At 33.3% G+C, this 23,701-nt stretch overlaps 1 protein-coding gene across 2 annotated transcripts; it reads right to left on the bottom strand.

The window, feature by feature from the left end:
- Nucleotides 1-7,575: 7,575 nt before the first annotated feature.
- On the bottom strand, nucleotides 7,576-22,991 carry LOC115953361 (coiled-coil domain-containing protein 186). Of its 2 annotated transcripts, none has more exons than XM_031070988.1 (18): nucleotides 22,494-22,991; nucleotides 21,100-21,321; nucleotides 20,850-20,945; nucleotides 19,907-19,959; nucleotides 19,637-19,733; nucleotides 18,479-18,552; nucleotides 17,711-17,828; nucleotides 16,514-16,624; nucleotides 15,119-15,195; nucleotides 11,674-11,740; nucleotides 10,040-10,105; nucleotides 9,606-9,713; nucleotides 9,303-9,433; nucleotides 9,050-9,116; nucleotides 8,854-8,918; nucleotides 8,688-8,781; nucleotides 8,333-8,403; nucleotides 7,576-8,216 (listed from the first exon to the last, which is right to left on the bottom strand). In XM_031070988.1, exons 1-18 carry the CDS (start codon nucleotides 22,641-22,643, stop codon nucleotides 7,886-7,888), a joined length of 1,998 nt encoding a protein of 665 aa, XP_030926848.1. In that variant the 5' UTR covers nucleotides 22,644-22,991; the 3' UTR covers nucleotides 7,576-7,885. The 2 variants fall into 2 exon arrangements, with proteins under 2 accessions (XP_030926848.1, XP_030926849.1); XM_031070989.1 differs by having other exon boundaries at nucleotides 8,123-8,211.
- Nucleotides 22,992-23,701: the final 710 nt, after the last annotated feature.

Here is a 23,701-nt window from a genome sequence, read left to right as displayed (position 1 = left end):
AGGTCGTCAAGTCCCCCGGTTTCAAACCTAGCCCCTTGTACAAATCCGGATACATCACATCCGCTGCGCTCCCCTGATCAACCATCACTCTTCGGACATCGTACCCACCAATCCTCAGCGTGACCACCAAGGCATCCTCATGGGGTTGTATAGTTCCAATCAAATCTTCATCTGAAAAACCCAAAATCAAAGGGACACGCCTCTTGGCCCTCTTCGATGCTTGAGAACGATCCTCGGCGGGGAATCGGGACACCGACGACACTCTTGTGGGGCAAGAGCCAGTCCTTCCCGGGGCCGCAAAGATGACATTGATCGTTCCCCGGGGTAGCCTTGATGAGGCATCCCCCCGCACCTCAGAACCTGCCTGGCTCGCCCTTCCGCTGGAATGGTGCAAGAGTTGCTTTAATTTCCCTTCTCGGACCAACTGCTCCAAATGGTCCCATAAATTCCTACAGTTGTCTGTCGTGTGACCATGGTCTTGATGGTAATGGCAATACAAACTCGGGTTGCGCTTTGTAGGCTCTCCCGCCATCCTATTCGGCCATTTGAAGAATGGCTCATCCTTTATCTTCTCCAAGACCTGTTGAACAGGCTCCCGAAACACTGCATTAACGGCCTGGGCATCCGCCGAGGCTGACTGCCCAGCGAAGTCCCTCCTTGGTCGATTATTATTATAACGATCCGACCTGAAATCCCTTCTCTCCTGAGGGATCACTTTGGCCTTTCCTTTCCCCTGATGTTGATCCTCCTCTATTCTCTTGTACTTCTCTATTCTGTCCATCAGCTGGCGCACACTGGTGACAGGTTTGCCCGTCAAAGATTTCCTCAAGTCGTAGTCAGCTGGGAGACCGGCTTTGAAAGTGGTTATAGCCACAGCGTCATTCTTCCCCCCTATCTCGTTAAACATTTCCCAGTACCTATCCGAGTAGCTCTTGAGAGTCTCACCCTCTCGCATAGACAAAGTCAACAAGGAGCCCAGAGGCAAAGGAGTTCTGCTGCATGTAATAAAGCGAGCGCCAAAAGCCTGGGTCAGTGCTTTGAAGGATCCCACAGAATTGGCCCTTAAGCCATTGAACCACCTCATCGCCGTCGGACCCAAACTCGATGGAAAAATCTTGCACATCAGAGCATCATCCCTGGAATGAATAGCCATCTTCTGGCTGTAATAACTTACATGTTCCACCGGATCCGAGTGGCCATCATACAGAGAGAACGTAGGTTGATTAAACCGCCGAGGATGGGTAGCATCATCTATGCTTCTTGTAAATGGTGATTTGGAAATCTGACTCAATGCTTTGTTCATCGCATCGTTTCCCAAGCCCCTGCTAGTGGGACTTTTACGCCTACGCCTATGACGACGCTCCTCTTCGTAGGAGAAAGTTTCGCTTTGCGGAGTCCTCGACCTCCGCCTGTAACTAGTTTCATCCGACTCCCCGGATGATAGTTCGAAGCGAGGTGGCGAACGTTCCCGTCGTGCATGGCGTAACTCTCTCTTCAAGTCCGCAATCTCACGTTGCAAATCCCCATCATGCTTCACGTGGGAAACATGACTCTTCCCGCGTGTACGGGTTCTCGTGGTGTGAGTAGTATGTATGCTCCCCTCCTGGACTTCCCTCTGTTCGGGACTTCTTCGAGGACCACCATGCTGAGAGCCCCTTGACTCCGCCTGATGCGGGCTGATATCACCCTGATGCAGCCCCGCTGCGGGGTGAGGCAGTTCCACTCCTTCCATCGAAAACGTTGTATTAGAGGTTGCACAAGCTAACACAAGTTCTCCCCACAGACGGCGCCAATTGTAAGGACACAATTTAGTACCGAACCAAAACAGTATCGGGTTCGTACGTAAAGGGCCCAGACAATATGATTTTTAGAGCGTGGGTGTAAAGAACTAGGCTAGCTGTAATCTATCCTCCAAAGACTCAATTTCATGAACGTTCAAGGTTTTTCAGTTGATACTCTGGATATTCCTCCTTAGTGACTAGTACCAATCCTTCTTTCTCTTCTCCCTTTTCTCTCTCTACTTTCCGTCTCTTGTTCTTTCTCTTTTCTTTTTTCTATCTCGATCCCTTTTTTCATGTTCTTCTTTTAGTTTATATATCTCCCTTTGCGCTCCATCCTCGCCGCACACGTGTAGGTTGGGTTCGGAGGATTTCTTTCTGTCCCCTCTGGCACCTCCTGGAACTTCCTATGGGCAGCTGTAAGGCTGCTTCCCCACTTTTCAGGTATCACCTCCACATTAATGCGGCCAGAGAGTTGGTTGAGAGGTCATTAATGCGGAGGTAGCTGTAACTTCAGATATTTGTTTGCCTTATCTCTTTCATCTTTAGTCGGCTACCCTACCCTTTGAGATGACTGAATTCTGAGATCTGATCGCAACGAGACCACGTCCTGATCGTCCTCGAACGCGATCGTCCTCGGACGCGTTCTGCCGAGGACCATGGTGTCCTCGGACGGGTATATGGCCTCCAATGGGCCACTGGCCCAACAATCCTGAACCCATTCTGAATCCTATGGACCTATTAATCGAACGATCCCCACATTTTCTATATATCCACCACTTGGAGAGATTATTTTGACATATGAAAAATCTTGTTACACACTCAATAATATACACTTTGTACACATCAAATCCATAATTATGTGTGTGATATGCACAATTTTTGAATAGATGTCCACAATAAAATGTGTACGGACGATGTACACTAACAAGTGTGTGATAATCACTACTCTCTGACATAATACCAAAAATTTATGGATGAAAGTAGTAGATTAAAATGTTAGGGGTCATTTTACCACATAGAACAAATGTTAGGGACCAAAATAAAATAATTCTTCATTCAAAATGCCAAATTATAATATAAGGATAGAATTTAATAGGACTTAGTGATTGATCTTTCGAGGTCACATATTAAAGAGTATTAAAGAATGTGGTGAAGTAAACCAACTTCCCTTGATATTTTTGGAAATACATTATCCCAAAGGTTTTGCGAAATAATACTCTATCTTGATTTTTATATAAATGTTACAGGTAAGTCTATAATCCACTCCCTGACTTTCCTAACGAAATATTCCATTTATATATAAGAAAATATTTTACCTTAACTGTGGATAAAATGACACTCCCTATTAAGGTTTGTGAATGAATGAAACTTCTCCTAAGGTTTGTATAGACGAGTAGAAATATATAATTTTTTAAAAAATGGAATATTCCATTAGAGAAGTAACAGGATGTGGGGTCATGTTGCATTTACACAAACCTCGAGGGATGAGTGTTATTTTGTCCATGATTTGGGGGAGTGTCATTTTAGTACACAAATTAAAAGTCATTGCATGTACTTTTTTTTTAATTTTTTTGTATCATTTATCTATCATTAGTTAGGACATGTGTCGTATCTGTCTTGCCTCCCATGCACAAGAACAATGGTGGTAAGCCAAATCTTGGTTTAATTTGGTAGGATGTGGTGAGCCTTTGTGGGATGAGGCTAACACAACCCTCCTTGCGATTTTGAAAGCTATCAATCGAATTGGGTCTCTGCTCCATCAATCTAAAGGGAGATGTTGTGCATATCATCAATTTCATTCATTCTCATAATACTAGAACATCACTTCTATTGTGTATGACATTAACAAAGGGAGATGGGAGGGTGAGGAAAGAAGAATAGAGGGAAAAGTGATCAAAATATACTAAATTTTACTACATTTCGATGACCTTTCCTTCTCCTGTTTATCGGGTCCCTCCATATACAAACATAGGGTAAGTCACTCCTCTCTTATTTTACCTCTCATCTGCTGAGAGATGCAAATATCTTAGCTATTTTGTACTTGCTTGGATTTCTTTGTGTAACTTTGTAAGATCCATTCCATCTCCAAAGTCTCATTAATTTTTAACAGTGATACCATACACAAATTCTCTCCCATTAAATTCTCCAACCTTCGATTTTAAATTTATTTATAAAATATGTGGCATTTAAAAGTCATATAAATATCATGTACCATACATTGAATTAAAAATGAGATAAAATTTAATTGGAGGGATCCTTTATCGGAATCCCTCTTATACTCGTTGTTGATATATTTTACTTTTAGAGATAAAAAAGTATGATTTTTGATAATTGGGTCATGTTAACGGACACCATAAGGTGTCTGTTAAGAAATTGCATTATGTTAAATTTTTTGCTTTATATCAAATTTTTGACCGGCTTTATAGAATGTGAAACTTGAACTAATTTTTTGAGTTTTACTTATCACTTCAGCTGTATTTTTAGTCCCTCTCATTAATATATGCCAATTTTTTTTCAGCGGGACTCTCAAAAACTAATCCCTTGATAATTTTCCCTCATCCGAGTTTTGGAAGCCACCTCACGTACGTCTGCTCGTGACAGAGCCTTTGTGCTGAAACACCTCAAAAGCTTGACCAAGTGCTGCTCTATCTGGCTGCTTTTTAAAGTGATTTTCTTGTACTGGTCACATGGTCACGTTTCCATTGAGGCTCTTTGTCCATAGCTAATCTTGTGACTTGTAAAGGGTATTACAGGGCAGTGTTGAGGGAAAGCGAGGAATGCTATTCATGCAGAGATAAAGTTAGCAGAAAGCCCAAAAGGGTGTCACTTTTGGAAACTGCCTTTCATTATGAGTATAGGGTAGGGTTAAAAGTTCTTCATTTTAGGGCAAGTTCAGTCTAGTACATTTGAAGCTTTCATTGCAGCAAGCAGCAGGAGTCCAATACAATGATTGTACCCTCAAAACAAAAGCTCAAATGAATTTCATCATCCATTCAATATGTTATGTATAGGGTATCCTTTTTTTCCCCTAGGTTTTGAATGAAAATCAATTATACACAATAGACTACACAATAGTGACAGGGCGGAGGTAAGTAACCAAAATTTGGAATTTTTTTTTTAATATATATAATTATTTTTATATTTTTAAAATTTAGTATACAACAATAAGAGTTGACCCCCATATGATTGAATCAGTCCAATGATGCTCTTAAAAAAAATAATTGGTCTAATAGTAATAAAAATATAACTTTATTTTTTTAATTCTATTTTTTATTGTAAAATGTGCTCTTATATTTGAAAAATATTTGTTAAAGTTTGGCACCAAACATGTTTGAATCTATCTCTTTCAACTCGTTATGTGGCGATTAACAAGTTACTGACTCATTTAAAAAAAATCTTATCACTAAAACAACACATGAAATGTTTCTTTAGTAGCCACATAATGGGTTAGAGCAAGATAGCTTCAAATATGTTTGTAGCTAAACTTATTCCTCCAAGTTTTGAATCAGTTTTTGAAAATTGCATTAGTTCAATGGAAAGATTTTTTTTACTAACTTTAGTATAAAATTTGATAATTTGCATCGAAAATAATAGTTTTTAAGAATTTCACTATAAAAATGGTAAAAATGAATTTTATTTTATGAAAGATCGCCATCAAACATAATTTTGATTGAAAATACTAAGTTTTTTGTTGTTGTTGGGTATGTGTGTATATGTATATATAGATATAACTTACGAAATAAAAAAATGTGTGTATATATATAATAAAAAAGCGTGTATGTATATATATATATGTGTGCGCGAAGTTATCTTGATAAATATATTAGTGTCGCAACTTGGCCCCCCAAACAAAAATTCCTAACTCCACCCCTGCAATAGTCTAACCGGCCAATAATAAATGGCTGTTCCACGTTAGCACTACAATTATGTCCCAAAGAAATCTCTTCATGTTTTATTAGAAACTAGTATTATGTTTTCCTATAAATATATATATATATATATATATATATATATATATAATAATAAAAAAAAAAACCTAGAATTATGTTCTTGCTATAAAAGAATTAATGAAAAATCATATATATAATATAGTTTAATTTGGACAATAAAATACATAATAAAAATAAAAGAACAATTTTTTTTTTTTTCAAATCACATTGTGAAAACACATCTTGTAATACCAAAATTTTATGATTATAGAAAAAGAAAAATTATGGTATATTATTTTTTAAACTCTTATATTTTAGGGAGGGTTTCAAATTACACTTTTTTTTTTTAAGTTTTAAATTGAACTTTGACGTTTAAAACTACTATAAAATCATATAGTTCATGGTTTCGAATCAAATATGATCTAGTTTAAATTGGACAATAAAATACATAATAAAAATAAAAGAACAATTTTTTTTTTTTTCAAATCACATTGTGAAACACATCTTGTAATACCAAAATTTTATGATTATAGAAAAAGAAAATTTATGGTAAATTATTTTTTAAACCCTTATATTTTAGGGATAATTTCAAATTACACCTTATTTTTTAAAAAAGTTTTAAATTGAACTTTGATGTTTAAAACTATTATAAAATCATATAGTTCATAGTTTCAGATAAAAATATGATCTTTAAAAATCATATAAATTTATAACAAGGAATTTTCAAGCTTGATTTGAGAGTTCAATTTTTGGATTTTATTAGGGATTTAACAGTAAATTGATACGGTTGTAAAAGTTTAAATGGTTTGATTTGAATCTGACCCACATTTTTTCACATGATCATTCAAACATATTTTTCTTTTTTTCTTTTTTTCTTTTTTCGAGTTACAAATAATACTAAACTATTTTAGTTTAAATGAATTAAAACTCATAATCTTTTTAAGCAACTTAATACTAAACAAACTTTGATTTAATTAGTTTTGGAAAATTACATTTTAAACCCTATAATTTAGGGGATGTAGCAAATTAAACCCTTTACTTGAAACAATATTGTGTTTAAGGTTAAATATACAGAGTTTAATTTATTACTTTTTAAATGAAAAAATTACACTAACCCTCCCTGAGGTTTTTTATGTTATTACACTACCTCCCTTCTAGTTTGGAATAAGATACTCACATCCTTTAAAATGCAATCTATTTACAGTAACCTCCCCTGGATGATTGAAAAAAAAGTTTTAAATTTCATATTTCACCATCTACTTAAGCTGTCATTCACACCCCTCTAAATAGGAAATTCGGGATTGTATAAACCATTTTTTTTGGTATTATTTTTAAACGTTTTTTTAGCCATTTAGGTGAAGTCAATGTAAATAGTTTGTATTTTGGGGAGGTAAGTGCTTTATTCTAAACTAGAAGTTCTAAACTAGAAGAGTACTAAGTGTAACGACAAAAAACCTCAGAGGAGGTTAGAGTAATTTTTCTCTTTTAAAACTATAGGGATTAGTTTAATTTATTATACCCTAAACTATGTGGTTTATAAATTAGATAAATTAGATAGACCACATAGTTTAGGGTGTAATAAATTAAATTAAATTAGATAAATTTATTTTCAAAAAAAATCTCTGATTTGATTTTTTTTTTTTTTATTAATACTTGTACTCATTAAATGTGTAGCATTTATAAACATCTTTTCGTCAAACTTTCCCAAATATTGTACAAGTTGGCATCTAGTCAATCTTTGAACCTGTAACCTTGGTGAAAGAGACTGGTCATATACAAGGAACTTGCTAATCAAACCACGCAACAAGACCCTTCAAACCATGTGCAACAAATAAGGGAGGAGATTTGTGGAAAATAGCTCATGCTTGGTTCAAATTTTCGGGCATCTTTTAACTGATCATAAAAGTTTACTTAAAAAATGACAAACCTCGGATGTACGAGGATAACAAGTTACATATGCTCGGTATCTATATTGCATCACTCAAAAATCAAATCAATATACAGGTAGAGAACTCCCACTTGAAGATGGTGTGGGGGTGATCTGTTCAGTAATTAACGAAAGAAATTCGTGTGGGACAAATGCTTTCTTTTCTCTATGAATCATAAAATTAAAAATGATCTTTTTCTTTATCTTCTTGCTGATCAGCTTCTGTTTTTTAGTCCTGTACAATGGCATCAAATCTCCCATTCACCTATCTCGTTTGCCAAGTCATCTCCACTAACCTTCCCAAATTCTGACTCTTTCTTTGCCACTTCTGCTACTCGGTCCGATGGGTTTACAATCTTATTTGAGGAAGAGTGGTTTACCTTATCTTGTTTGTTTTGCAGGGTCCCAACACTCTGTTTAGAGGTAGGGTGTGGACTTTGATGAGGCCTATCACTGGATGGGGTCTCTTGATTTTGGGTTGGAGTCTCAATTTCCAATCTCGGTCTCCCAATTGATTCAAATTCGTCTTTTAACTTTTCAAGGGCATCAAACAGTTCTTTGACCTTCTGATTATCTTTCCTGGATGAAAAGTGCACCAAGTATTCCATTTCAAGTGAGGTTCATATTGAGAGTAGAGAGTGCAGCGTGGAGGAGGAATGGGGGAGGGGAGGGAAAGTTAGTTATAGACTGCATACCTGAAAATGCCTTCATTCTGAATGTATAATTGCATTTTAATGGAGTCCACTGAACTTATGGTGGTTATAAACTGAGTCAAAAAAAAGAAGAATGTGTTTGTTAAGTAGATAAGAGCTCAAATTTTGCAACATAGTACACTCCCCGACTGCTTAAGTTGAAAAAAGAAGTAATCAACAACTCAAAAATATGAGTGCTGACATGAAGGGTTAAGGTTTTGAACACAATGAATTTAGGAAGAACTTAAAAATGAATGGGATCTTGCAAATTTTTAGAGTGAAATTTGACATCAAAATATTATTGAAACTATGCAAAATGCCAAAATGTCATTTAAACAAACACAAGAATCATACATACATTGGCTTCAACCTCCAAATATTCTTCTTCAAGCTGTTTCCTTGGCTTTGCTATTTTTGAACTTTCATCAGCTGCGCTAGCCAATATTTCTGACCTGATATAAATGAACAATAAGAGGCTTGGTTTCACGGCATAATAAAAATTTAAAAGAAATATAGCAAAATACCCTTGACTTGAACTCAAGCTGTCCACAAGTTTCCTAGTACGAGTAATGGAACGCCCCAACATTTCCTAATTTAAGATTCAAGATATGCATGCTAATTAGGGAATAGGCAAGCATAGCATATCACAGAAACAGATTGGAAATGAGGCATAACATTACATTCAATGAAACAATCTAGCTGAGATAATTAAATTAATACCTTGTAAGCAGAAAGAAGATGAATAACCAAATTCACAAAATATTCTCCATATCTCTTCAATTCACCACTAGAGCATGCAAAAAAGAAACATCATCAAACACAATGAACTCACAATACAATTATGAGATGGACACAAAATGTAAGCACATGAAACATAAAAGCAAAAAAATCTGGTTTTTAAGACTGTATCTATCCAACAAAGAGTGCTTGCATTAGATATTTTTGCCAATCAGAGCAACACAAGCATACATACTTGACCTGCTTCTCCCTTTGCTCTGTGTATGAGGTCTGAAGAACCCAGGTATTATCAAGAAAATGGATCCATGTATCAACAACATTGCCTTCCACTCTACAAGAAGAAATGGATCTCAACAGCTCATCTTCCTACAATCAAACAATGTTTTTTTTGTTATATTTTTTTAGTACAATCATTAGATTCAAAATGAAAATGGTTTGCAGCATGCTATAATTTCAAACTCAGGGTAGAACTATATAAACTTAAATCTTCATATTTATAAATCAAAAGTGACAAAGGACGTAAGAAAGGTTTACATACCTTTGTTTTCAAATGAACAAGAATCTCATTACTTGCTTCATCAAAATTCTCTCTTTCTTCTCTCACATTGCGTAGCCGTGCATGAGCCGCAGCCAAAGAGCTATTGACCTACAGTAAATGCTTAGCCATATGAATGCACAGCAAAGAATAATGGAAAGACCCAGTAGGAGTCATATTGAGGATTAAAGGATGCATAGGACAAACATTGGCAATTCACCTTTCCATGCGTGTGGTCATGTACAGATTCATGGATCAAAACCAAATGGACTTACTTAAAGTAATCTCCCGAACGGTTATACAAATTAAAGAACGTGCAGAACCAAATTCAAATTGGACAATATCGAAGATGACCTTATCACCTTAAAGTATTCTTTTGCATTTTAGAAGTACCAATATGACAGGTAGGAGGAGGAAAGAAAAAAAAAAAAAAAAACCTTTTTCAATGCAGCTTCAAGTTCACCTTTTTGCTTCTCAAGTTCTCCTACCTCCACCACCAATTCCTGGAAAATGCCATAATCTTTTGTTTAAAACCATAATGAAATGGATCACAAACAAACAAAAGCTACTGTCAAAAAAACAGTCCACTGCATATCATATAAGGTAGAAACTTTTCATAGGTATCAGATTTTAGCACAATAGTTTCAATTCTCTAAAATATTTTGGCAATCAAATTATAATTTCTGGAAACAAGTAAGTCCTGAAATGGTCCAAATAAGCTTTTACAAATTAAAGAATAATGCCTGCACTGGAATGGTTTAAAAAGGCAGCATTGGGCTTCTAAAAAGAACCTTTAAAGGCCCGAATATATCCTGACTGCATGTAAAATATGGACATCATTCGAAGCCCATAAATGGAGATTTTCTAGCAGCTACAATAAGCCCATTTTAGGTCCCACAAGCTGCATATATGTTCTGGGATCAAAAGAGATTTCCTTGTAGACTCCCAGAGCACGTAGGACTTGAGAATGCTGTTCTGGATGACATAAACCATAGCTGGCAGCAGCTAGTTGATCAGAAAATGAAGTCCTAATGGATGAGAAACTCATCATAAACAATCAAAATTACTTAAACACAATCTAATTGGCTTAATTTCATATAGGCCTCTACCAGCTCATGCCCAATAAATAGAGGGCAGCACTTCAATAAACGAGAGCAAATCCTGTGAAAAAGTAAAGGCTGAAACTCTGCTGAAATTTCACCAGAAAAGAGCAGTGTAGCAGAGAGATTTGTTAAAAGAAAAAAAAGAAACTTCAGAAGTGAAACTAGAAGATTCTCTGCTGGTAGTTTCTTTTTTTGACAAGTAATAAAAATATATTAAAAAGAAGAAGGGTGTCACCTGAGTATACAGAAAGTATACATCTGGGACAAAAACAAATCAAGTGCATAAAGTACAAAAGTCCATGAAACCATGGAATGAAGAAGCTTATTAAGGCAAACTGGGAAGAAAGAAAAAGAAGCTCTTCTTGCCATTCTTCTATGATTATTCATTACGTTCAATATGAATGTATCAAATCAATAGAGCAGAAACTTTTCTTTGGATGTTTTACATTTTATGTTTTCATTCTTCCTTGTATTATCTTTCCTATCGAATAAGAGGTTTCGATTTAAGCATAATAAACAAGATCTTTCTTGACTGGAAATAGAACCTTAGATAAATATGTGTGTGAGTTTGTGTGTGTGTGTGTGTGTCTAGTGAGTCTGGTTTTACAAACCTCAAGACTATGACCTCTATGGCTAAAATTTGTATTGTCAAGGTAAGAAATTGGAAAAGGAAGTCTAAACATGAAGGTCTTCATTTATTAGTCAATAGAGATAAGGAGAAGGATAAAAAGAGAAAAATATAAAAATTGTGTTAAATTGGGAGTATGCAGTACTCAAATGGACAAGCATCAAGACACATTATTGATATTCGAAGCTTTTGTACAACAAACTCATGGTAGTTTATTCCATACATTATGTATCTTTGAAAGAGAATCCCTAAGTTGAATGCTTTCTTACAGTCCTTAATGTAACTTCTCATGAGAAAAAATAAGTACCATGCAAAAAAAAAACAAAAAGAGGCAGTGCACCTTCTCAAGTTGGTTAACTTCATTGGATTTAGCCACACGAAACAGGAGAGCTTCTTCTTTGTGAGACCTGCTTGATAAATGGAGGTTAATAATAAGAAAGACCAATAGAATGAAACAAAATGGGGAGGACAGCAACAAAAACTTTCAGTGTGAACTTAGAAATGGGTCAGGACAAGCCATTTTATAGTCAATATTCCCACCTTTTCCCATGTCATATTTCAAGTAGACAAAAAGCACACAGAAGGGAAAATTTCTGACATGTCGGAAAAATGCATTGAGCTGTAATACACCATTACTATTCTAAAATTCATGCAAAAAAAAAATCCTATAAAAATATCACCTTAATCTACCACAACACTGATGTTCAGTAACTACACCCATGAGGCTCATACGTTAGAGTTCTTTCCATATAACAGTTCAAATGTTCAATATTATTTATGTTGCCTGTCCCAATTAAATTATTTAATGAATACCTTCTTTTGCACCAAGCGTATACCGTATAACTTTTACTGTAGTTTATTTTATTTGAATTCTCATTTCTCCTTAGAAATAAAATCATAATGCAACAATGTTTTCAAAACTCAAACTGCAGTAGACTAAGGGATCTTTTTTTTTTTTAAGAACCCAAACCTCAATTACAAAACTGATATAAATTTTAATATATTATAGATAGTACCATCAATCTCAATTTTTTCTTCTCTAATTAGTATACAAATGGATTTTGTTTTCTCTAACCATAATAATTATCTAATTACTTATGAAGATGTATCAATGCAAAATGCTATTTATTTTGCCTCTTGTTTTATAAAACTGCAAAATTTTCATCAATTAAAAGCTCCAAAATTTTCTCAATAAAAAGGATAATAAGTTCAATCTAAAACTTATTATCAAAATTTCTAATAAATTTAAACCATTACTTATATTATTACATTGCCAACTCTATTACAAAGAGTAATGGAGAACAAAATCACTCAAATTAAACCATTAGGGCATTTTTAGACTAGGAAGTCAATCTCCCTAAATTCTCTTCACTCAACTGTTTGTTATCATGTTCTAAAACTGGCAATGCATGACAATTGAACTTGATGATAAATATGCTTAAAAGATAGGCATTCTTCACTTGAACTGGGGATTTTGTCATTTAGATAATGTCTATACTTTTTTTTCCCTGTTCACTTTTGGAAACCGTTGACTTTCACTTTGAATTTGTATGTAAAGAACCCAATCGATTAGAGGAATTGATTGTACATATTCCTACATTTATAAATGTAAACTATTTATTTCTCTCTCTCAGTAATTCCTGAAAAAAAAAATTCTCCTAGGATTTTTTTCATCCAGGGACTGAACCCCTAATAACCAAGGAGGCCAACCATCTCTCCCCCCCACCCCCCAATTTAAGTTCTTAAATTATAAATACAATTATAGAAGAGTTTAACGCAGGCCTAAAGGGACCCCAAACAAATAAATGGTCAGTTGATCCATATTTGTGGCCCCCTCTAAAAAATAAATAAATAACCCTACAGTTAATAAATCCCAATCTCATCCATGGCAGCTACTAACTATAATGAGATACTAAATATAAATTTTATTTGATTTGTAGATGTTATGGGAAAGCTAACTATAATATTAAATTTTCTTTTAAGGAAAAATGTAAAAAATTCATAAGCCAATACTGGTAATGCGGCATTGCTAACCTCTAATGTTGATATCCCAAATTCTGAAAATTCTCATACAAAATTTCAAATGACTAAAATCAGTAAAATTGATATTAGTTCAGTGGAGCATGATCACAAATTGTTTCCATAAATAGGAGATTATCATGGTAAGGTAATTGCAGTGAAATTTAGTACATAATTGATTTTCCCGAGTTAAAAGAACATTGAGTTCCATTTTGATAGATATTCAGTTCAAATGTATTAAGAAACAAATTCTGTCTTTTCTTTTGTTTATATTTTTTTAACATTGAATAGACACTAGTTTTATTTTTTCATGTGTTAACTTAGTTTTAAATCTTAGTATATTTCTCAGTCTTGAATGATTTTTGCTTCATGCTTTAGGCCCCCAAATTGTGGTTCTATCCCTTGTTTCAACCACTTGACATTGCTTTTTGAATGATTAGTCTTTTTTTTAATAGAACACTGTCTTTATAAACATGCATACATATATTCATACCCATTGTAACTTTTATTAATATTACACTACTTAATAACTTTTAAATGGATGAATATTTAAAAGGATAAAAGTTTAGTTACAAAATTGGTTGTAACTTAAGGTAACAACCTTAATATCTTTTTATTGGAGATGAATTTTAATAAATCCACCATTGGATTACATTTTCTTCTTATATCCTCCATGTTTGCAAAATTTTTAGAAAATTAAAAATCAATAGCTATGTCATCAATATATTGTTTAAATTGCTAGTTTTTGTAATTTAAAATTATTCATAAAATATAAACTTATAGATCATATAATAAATAATATCCGATTGATACAAAATTTGACATGTGTATTAAAGAGCGTAAAGAATATACAATCTAACAATTAGATTTTCAAAATATGTAATGATGTTAATTTTTTTAAAGGAAGTTGTAGCTTTAGGCTATAACCAATTTTGTAGCTAAATTTTGTCCTATTTAAAATTTCACCATTAAATAGATGTTCACTTCATGCTTTAACATGCATGCCAAATTTCATATTAATCAAATGTTATTTACCATCAAATCCATAATATTCTTAATTTTTAATATTTTTAAGATTAAAAAAAAGACTAAAAATATGAACAGCTGAAATTGTTATTTTAATAGTGCAAGAATGAAGGGCATAGGGAGAAAATAAAATCCTAAATATCATTTGTTACTTAATGCAATGACTTGATCATTCTAATTCGTACATAGAAGATACTTTATACAATGACTTGCTTAGTCTAATTGGTATGAAAGGGACACAAAGAAAATGGTATACCCATGGGCCACTTGATATCTTAAAGCAGTGATAATTGAAAAAAGAGCGATTCTATTGCTAGGGATACTGCAAATTTTACCTATATAACCTTTACAAACTAATGTGTTAACTTTTATACACAACACACAAAAAGTAATTAAGAAATTTATTTATCATGTTGATGTGGCACCAATTACATTCATTGTCACGTCAATTTGTAAAATTTTTGTAGTGAAATTGGTAGTAGTGTTGGCATTTTCCTTTTAAAAACCCCCCATTAATGAGAATCTCCACTTATTATCTTATCTTTACAGAAAAAGTGGGCATCCCTTGTCCTACAAAGCTAGAACCATACAATGTCAACATGCAAGCAAATGCATCCATGCATGTATGTACATTGAAGCATATGCAGCCTTGCTCAGGCAAAGATACAAACTAAAGCCAAGAAAATTGCACATAAGAACACAAACACAAAAGGAAGTTGTTCTAAGTTATAATTTGATACCTGTGGTCCAAAATGCGTTTTTCAGCTTTTGAGGTAGAATTAGCAAGAGATTCTGATAATATTTTCAATTTATCTACCTGCAACATGAACCAATTTAGGACCTTCAATCATAATACTGGAAAATTTAAAAAATACATTTTCTGGTTGTAACTTCAGAACCACTTTCACAATACCATTGTTTTTAAAATTTCACATGAGCTAGTCAAAATGCATTGAAGTATTTATATCGGATACATGTATGGAGTGTGCCTTCTAGTTGCTTACCAATGGACATATCTAGCAAGTAACTCCAACATTGAGAGGAAAATGACCCTAACTCATTGTATTGTTGTTAAGTTACTTTTTATGATTTGATTTTTATTTATTTATTTATTTTTGGTTGAACAGACTAAACAGATTAGTAAAAGCACCGATATCAGAAGGCTTTGCTGGATATACACTTCATTTTTGTACAAAAGATGAAAACCAACATGCAAATACTGCAGCTATCTTTCTGTATCCTATAATTAGAGGTTATATGAACCTGACACATAGCAGAAGCATGCACCAAGCCTCCTTACACAAGTCTATGTAGTATAGAAAAAATTAAATTCATAAATGCTTATTAACAGTTAAATAATTTTCTTAAAAATACACTTCTTAAAGTATATTGCTAGATTCAATAATCAGATTTGGGTATGCATGAAGCGACATTCCTTATAAGTATTAATTAAATATAAATATAGACCATGAAATTAAAAATACTCAGAAAACTGTCTTAATTTAAGAGAAACTAATTCAAGGAAGCACATAAAAAGGAGAAATGTCAATATGCTTAAGATATAGGCATGACAGCCTCAAGGCAATTTAAACTCCATAACCATATTTTGAATTCAGACAATGCAGCAGTACAGCAAGAACATGCTGTGGTGGAGCTGCAGCAGCACCGCAGCAATTTTTGCATCACATCTCAATCAACAACCATTGTACACAAGTTCCCTGAATTTTCATTTAAGAGATTATCAACGAGAGGACTACCTGGCCAAAAAAATATGGGGGCCTGAACACATTCCATCTGTCACCCAGAGGCATATTTGAGTTTGTAGTACACTAGTCATTTTAAAAATAACAAATAAGGAGGATTTGCCAGAGACAATGCTGACAACAGCCAGTAAAATATTTGAATCTTTCTTCATGGATCTGTTCCTCTTACACAAAATTTAGGGTGCTTCTTGGTTAGGTGCATAGCAAAAACTGTTTTGACCATATCCAATATCTGATTATTTGAGACCTCATTCGTCCTAAGTTAGAGAAATGAGAACTAACTTAGCATCAAAAGACTCAGTTTAGAATTTTGGTTACACTTCGGGAAGGGGAGAAATATCATAAATGACCAATATCACAAGGAAATGAAACCTTTTCAGCGTGAAGTTCTTGAGAATCCCCATTGCTCAATGATTTCTTCCTTAGTAAGAGTGCCTCCAACTTGGAACATAGTTGAACTTGTGCAATTTCTTCTTTTATAGTCTGCAAGGAAACAAACGAGTTCAGTTTAATAATCTTATTAAGAAGCTTCCCAAGTCAAAAATTGAATGTAAAGTTGATTTAAGAGTGCCTTTAAACATTAAGGGTCTGTTTGGATACTACTTATTTTGCTGAAAACTGAAAATAATGTAGCAAAATAATTTTTAAATATGTAAATAGTGCCGTGGAACCCATTTTTAATGAAAGGTTTGTGAGTTCCGTGAACAGTGCACGGGACCCACTGGAACTCAGTTAACGATCTTCTCAAAAAAAAAAGGTGAAACGTAGACGCTCCTACAATAATCAGTATCCAAATGGGTACTAAGTAAAACTTCTAATAGTTTTACTTTCCCTGGTAAATAAGAGTTAGGATATCACTGCAATATGTCTCAACATATCATTTCCACCATTCAACTACTTGCCTTCAGCACACAACTACTCCATATCAGCTAAAATAAAACAGAATGCTCTATGTGCGTGGGTGTGTGTTTTGAATAAGAATGAAATTCATTGAAAAAATGAAACCCTGATTCAATTGGTTGAAGCACATGATTATGAAAATACTCAATGCATCCTGAAAAATATGATAAAAAAAAAAAAATATATATATATATATATATATATATATATATAGAAGAATGGATATGCTGAACTCAAAGAACAAAATGTTAAAAGACAACTTTTTAATCAAATTATGGCTTTAACTCTTTTTTTTCTGACAAGTTCCTTTAACTTAAGACACCAAGAGAATACATAGGTCTTGTATGAGATTTTTTTTTTGTTTTTACCTTTATGTATTTATAAATTTCAAAAATGATATAGGAACACTATGGAAATTGAGGTCACACTATAATGGGAGTACAAATGTCAAAACGTTGAAATTAAAATAACCATGTGCACATAAGAACAATTATTATAGTAAAAATTTTAACCTGCTGTTGAACAATGAACTTCTAAATATATACATATAAAGGAATTGCCAAGCAATGGAAAGTTCACGCCAAATTTGTTTAATGTTATTAGTATCCAATCATTGGTGTTTTGACATGTGTGTGTTTGTGTGTGTGTGAGTGAGAAGATCAATCTCACCTCTACAGTTGAAAAAGTCATTTCTTCATGTGATTTTGCACTTCTTTCAATTAAAGAATGATGGGATTCCTTCATTATATCAAGTTTTTCCTTTAGACTGCTAACTTCAGCATCTATTCTGAGAGCAGAAAACAAGACACAAAAAACAGTGGACAAAAAGAATTAAAATTTCAACGCAATAATAAATAACACAGAAGCAACTATGATTTGGAACCATCAAGCCAAATTCGAATCCAATAGGTAAAGCATGCAGATGATGACTTGATAGTCTAATCATATACCGCAAACTTATAGGATATGGAATATCCATTGGCCAAGAAATCAACTAATTTACAAGGTTTCCTCAAAACCTTGCTTTACCAGGTAAGAGTGCTGAAAGGTATTCTGGAGGCAAACAAAAGAAAACAAACCCTCCACACACAACATACACAGTAGATTTAGTACACAATATCTGTGACTAATTGTAACAGAGCCAAGTACTAACCCATAAAAGGTCAATCAAGCAACAGTCACTTTGATAAAAAAAAATTACTATTGCATATAAAATCAAAGTTCCCTCACATCAAGGTTTAAACACGTAGCTATAAAACATATGTTATTTAACCACACATGAGACAACAAAGTCCAGTGACAACTGCTGATCATCAGAACTGAAGCATGCAGCAGTTATTTTGATCCATAATATCTACAATTGCATATAAAAACAACTAGCAGACCAATTGTATGCCTCAAATTTCAACTATAAAAAAAATAAAAATCCTTGACCACCTTTCAAGATCAGCATTTATTTTCAATCCTGAAACTGCACCTTGAGCATATTGGAGCAATTCTTCTCGCTTTGCCTGAAAAGAGGAAATCAAAGGAAGAGTTAAAGGAGAGAGCAGCTGGATCACATAAACTCTAACAAATCCAGCTGTAACATCATTGTAAAATGTAAACAACAGCAATGATTTTATGTGAAGTGCACCATATTGCTTACTAGGAAAGTGCGGCAATATTTGAGTATTACTGTCAAATAAGTAAATGACTAGTACTAATAAATAAAATAGATCAATGGCCAGATTAGGATCCAAAGTAAAATAATCTTTTTACATTAAGAGAGAAAAATTGAATGTCAGCCAATAAGAAGCAGTGTGTGTCTGTCAGCAATGATGATAAATTTATAAAGCTTTTTCGAAACTCCTAGCAAAGAAATTCTATAATGGTGTGTTCTTTATGTAGGAATTCATGGTGGGAATTTTTAATTCTTGTTAATTCATGAAATTTGGTTGTTTATTTAATAAAATAGTTACAAATTGTAATTCCCATGAACGTCTCAATTCCCATGAAGCACAGGAATTATGACTCCTATCTTATCAGTAAGAAATGCCAATTCTCGTATATCTTGTATTTCTGAGAATTGCCTACATTACACTAAAATTCAACTTTTGACTGTTTTTTTTTTAAAAAAAAAACTTACTCCATAGAGTTAGTTTTAGAAAATAAAATAATTATTTTTCATCCAAATAAGATGTTTATCAATGTTCAAGAGTATTTTTGTCATTTAAAATTTATCAATAATGTTCAAATTATTAATTATTTACTTCCTAAATGAGTTTGTATAAGACAATTTTAAACAGATAAAATTTATATATATAGTTTGTATAATTGTAATGTTTTTAAAAATGTTTATCTAAAATATGGTCAAAATCAAATTCTAAGTATATCCAAACAACAGAAATGCCAAATTTTGGAAATTCTAATTCTTGTGAGTTTAAACACCCAAGAATCTATAGTTTTCAAGATTTAAAATTCTCAGCAACAGAAAGTCTCTAATCAAATTGTGAAAACAAGTTCCCGTGTCCATTCCTCATGATACGCAAGGGTATAATGCTTATATTAAACACATGCACATTAATGCAATAAGCATGCATATCATGTCATTACCAGTACTTCATCTTGGTATCCTAAGAATGCTTTTGCCAAATCACATACACTGCTGATTATAGCATTATGAACTTCCTTTCCTCCGGTAAGACAGAGCCTGTATGAAACATACCACAAGGAAGTTTAATGGAAATCAAATAATATTAGGCAGAAATATGCGCTGATCATCTTCTTTTTTCAATATACCAAATATATGATTCCAAGCAAATAGAATAGGCCGAAGAAGCTGTTATTAGGGATTAAAAGAAAATTGAAATAGAGACAAATCACCCATATATCTCCAGAAGTAGTGGAACTTCTTCCTCATTTGGTGCTTCAAGAATCTGATTCATAAAAAAGAGTTAACCTGTGGTTAAACTCCATGGATCAGCAAATACAAAGATCGGAAATAGCATTAAGAATGGCACTAAGGAATGAAGGTTATATGTATCGCAATGCCAATCTTTTATCTCTTTTTTTTAATAACACATGCACTCGGTGGGTCTTGAATGCACAACCTACCCTCTACCCAGGTATTTCAAGGGAAAGATGTGCCATTTGAGCTAGAACTTATCAGCTGCAATATCAGAACTTTCTAAAAGAAAAAATATGAAAAATAAAAAATGTCAGGTAGTAAGGTTTTATATTCCTAAACAAAAAATAAAAATGAAAAGTTCCTAAAGTATTTACAATACTTCCTAGCAAATCACAACTGTTGCTATATCATTAATACAAGGTCCATTCGATACAGCAAAGAACATCCAAATTCAAAATGACCTTGAACATATAGGATACAATCATAGTATCATACACTATAAATGTGTTTAGTAAACTAAATTGAGTACCTTGCACATTCCATAATACGCAAGGGCATAGCCCATCCCTGTAGTGGATAAGAGATTTGATACATAGTACGCCCTTCTAACCATTGGTTCTAGGATGACAACCATAGACTAAATCCCAATCCGAGCAAGATCATCAAAAATAAACCCCTCCTTCAACCAGCAGCCATTTGTTTCAATCTAATTTAAGCTTCTAATCCAAACTAAAGCCTCAAACCTTACCCTTCCTCCTTGACCCAAGAGAGATAGATAGGTACTATTAAAGAAATGCATGATCCTCTCTTATCAATACTTGTCTACTAGTAGCCAATTTAAAGCTTTAAAGACTAAATCACTAAAACATTGAAAGTTTACAAAATACCTACAGGAAGATGGATATGTTTTCAACATACCATAGACAACGTTATGCCTTCAAGAGCTTCACTCTGAAGAAAGACATTACGAAAGTTCCTTGGTTCACCAACCATGTCAGAGTCCACATAATAAACCTGTACACCATTGCACACAGATTATTAAAAAGCAAATCAAACAAAAAAAAAAAAATGCAAATTCTAAAAACCAACACAACATTGTCATATATAATAAAACACACTTAAAAGAGAGATAAAACTTAAGAAAAACAAAATCAGGTTTGCTCCTCACCATATTAGGTTTTCTAGGAGAGTCCTTGGAATCATCAAAAGTAAGCCGCTCTTCGGGATTCTTTTCATTGTGGTCATTAGAACCCAATGATAATCTTTCAATTTCTTTGAGTGCAACCAACCACCTTCTCAGTAACTGAATCCTTTCTACCCCTCTACAGGACACAGACATTTCTTCCAATTGTTTCAAGGTGTGCTTAAAGCTTTTCAAGTTCCAAGGACCCTGATCAACAACTTCAAAGTAAATCTCCAAACTCCAAGAGAATAATAAAAAAGCACTGATTAAAAAAGAAATTAAAGAAACAATCACTAATGCACCCAACCCTCCAAAACCAGCATTGCTCATCATTACTCAATTTCCACCGAAACAATAGACTAAAATACAAGCTGAAATGGAAGAGTTTTAGCTTCAGCTTAGATTAAATTATTAAATTCACCATTTCTTAATAACTTAAACTTTCCAGACAATCATAATTTATCATTTATCATGGTATCAGAACAAGAGATTCTAAGTTAAAACATTGTCCTACCTTACCTCCCATTTGAAGGAAAAAAAAAAATCTGTGGGCCCCACTTAATAAAGGCGGAGTGTTAGATTAAATGATTAAAAATTCTTATCAACCCATCATAGCTCAAAATAAAAAGAAATAAATACTATATCTGGCCCTAGCCAACCACAACTCATAACAAGAGTGCTATTAAAAAATTAGATGCACTATTTCCTAGATTAAATGATTAAAAATTTTATCAGCCCATCATAGCTCAAAATAAAAAGAAATAAAATACTATATCTGGCCCTAGCCCACAACAACTCATAACAAGAGTGCTATTAAAGAATTAGATGCACTATTTCCTAATGGTTTAACCTTTTTAATAATCAGTAAAGGATAAAGTTTATCTATAAAATTAGTTGTAACGTAAAACTACAACCTTACTCAATATCTTTTTATTGGAGGTAAATTTTAACAAATCTACTATTAGATTATATCTTATTATTATATCATGTTTGCAAAATTTCTAGAAAATTAAATATTAATAGTTATATTATCAATAAATTATTTGAATTACAAGTTTTTATAGTTTAATATTAAAAGCTTATAAATCATATAGTAAATAATATTTAATTAACACAAAATTTGACAATGTGTATTAAGGGCGTAAATCACATACAATTCAAACAATTCAATGGCGTAGAATATTGAAAAGCTTGTAGTCTTAGCCTACACCTAATTTTACCGCTAAGCTTTGTCCATCTATAAATTATCAATGGAAATGCAGGTTATACTGATACATTAAATAAGAAAGGAATGCAAGTCAAAAATTAATTCTGAAAAAAAAAAAAAAAAGCAATATGGATAATAATAATAATAATAATAAAAAGATAAGAAAAATTACAATGCGGTCCTGGATGATCTTGGCGCCCTCGGAGACGGCATTACCGGCATGGTAGACGACGGAGTCAGCGTAGTTGCGGACGGTGCGAGTCAGGTTGTTTCCGCCACCAGCTTCCACCGCTTTGGTCATCGCTGTTCTTATCCACGACATGATCACCTATTTCTCTCTCTCTCTCTCTCTCTCTCTATATATATATATGCTTTTTCTTAGGTCAAAATGTGAATGAAAAAAATGAGATTGAATCAATCTTTAAATCTAAAAAAAAACAATAATAATAAAACTTTTGTATTATGGATGAAACAGAGGAATATGGAAGCTAATCCAAAAATTCAGTTATAATGACTGGTTTTTGTTAGAAACAAACCAGTGGTGAGAGAGAAAGGTAGAGAGAAATGGAGAGAGAGAAGAAGAAGAAGAAGAAGAAGAAGTCAAAGGAGCAACCGCGTCCCCGTGAAGTGAGAACACGCTTGTTTTTTTTTGGTGTCTCTTTCTCTCTTTCTTTCTCTGGTTTTTATTATTTAGTTCGAGCCCCTTGCCTTTGGTTTCGGTTCTGATTTCAATTTTCAAAACTCGATTTTACGGATCAGCCTCTTTTTTAAATTGTTATTTTGAAATTTTGGGCTCGATTTCGATAAATAACTATTATCTATTGAGAAATCAGAAATGGACCCTCTAGTCTAAAGCCTAGTGCAATTACAAGCCCATTTTCTAACTCTTTTCTCCCAACAACAAAAAATTTTGATAAGCCCATTCCTTTTACTGTTTGGATAAGACTTTTACTGTTTTTAATCTGATCATTTTTGTTCAAATATGTGACAAGTTACAACTATAAACATTATCTACATGTACTTACTATAAAGTACATGAATTACTTGCTAGTTATGTGAGTTATTTAAAAAATATAGTATTTTTTTTCCATATTTTCTTCCATAATTATTGAAAAAATCTCTTAAAAAATAAGGAGTAATATTTTCAATAGTTTGAGAACAAAATTTTTTTTTTTAAGTTCAAGAATGAAAAATGAACTTTAAGCAAATTTTAGCGTTGAAATCTAGCCCGTGGTAACCTTCACGGATCACAATTAAAATGTCTTACACAACCTATTTATAAGTGAACAATAGGGAATAAACACTTCACAATGGGAAACTCGAACAATTGATTTCATTAACCACATGTATTTCAAATATAGCTCAAGTGTTATAACAGGA

Source organism: Quercus lobata, chromosome 7 (genome assembly GCF_001633185.2).
Source record: "Quercus lobata isolate SW786 chromosome 7, ValleyOak3.0 Primary Assembly, whole genome shotgun sequence".
In the NCBI taxonomy this organism is placed as follows: Eukaryota; Viridiplantae; Streptophyta; class Magnoliopsida; order Fagales; family Fagaceae; genus Quercus; species Quercus lobata.
Note: the sequence above shows the minus strand (reverse complement) of the source record. Positions and strands in the feature narration are given on the sequence as shown.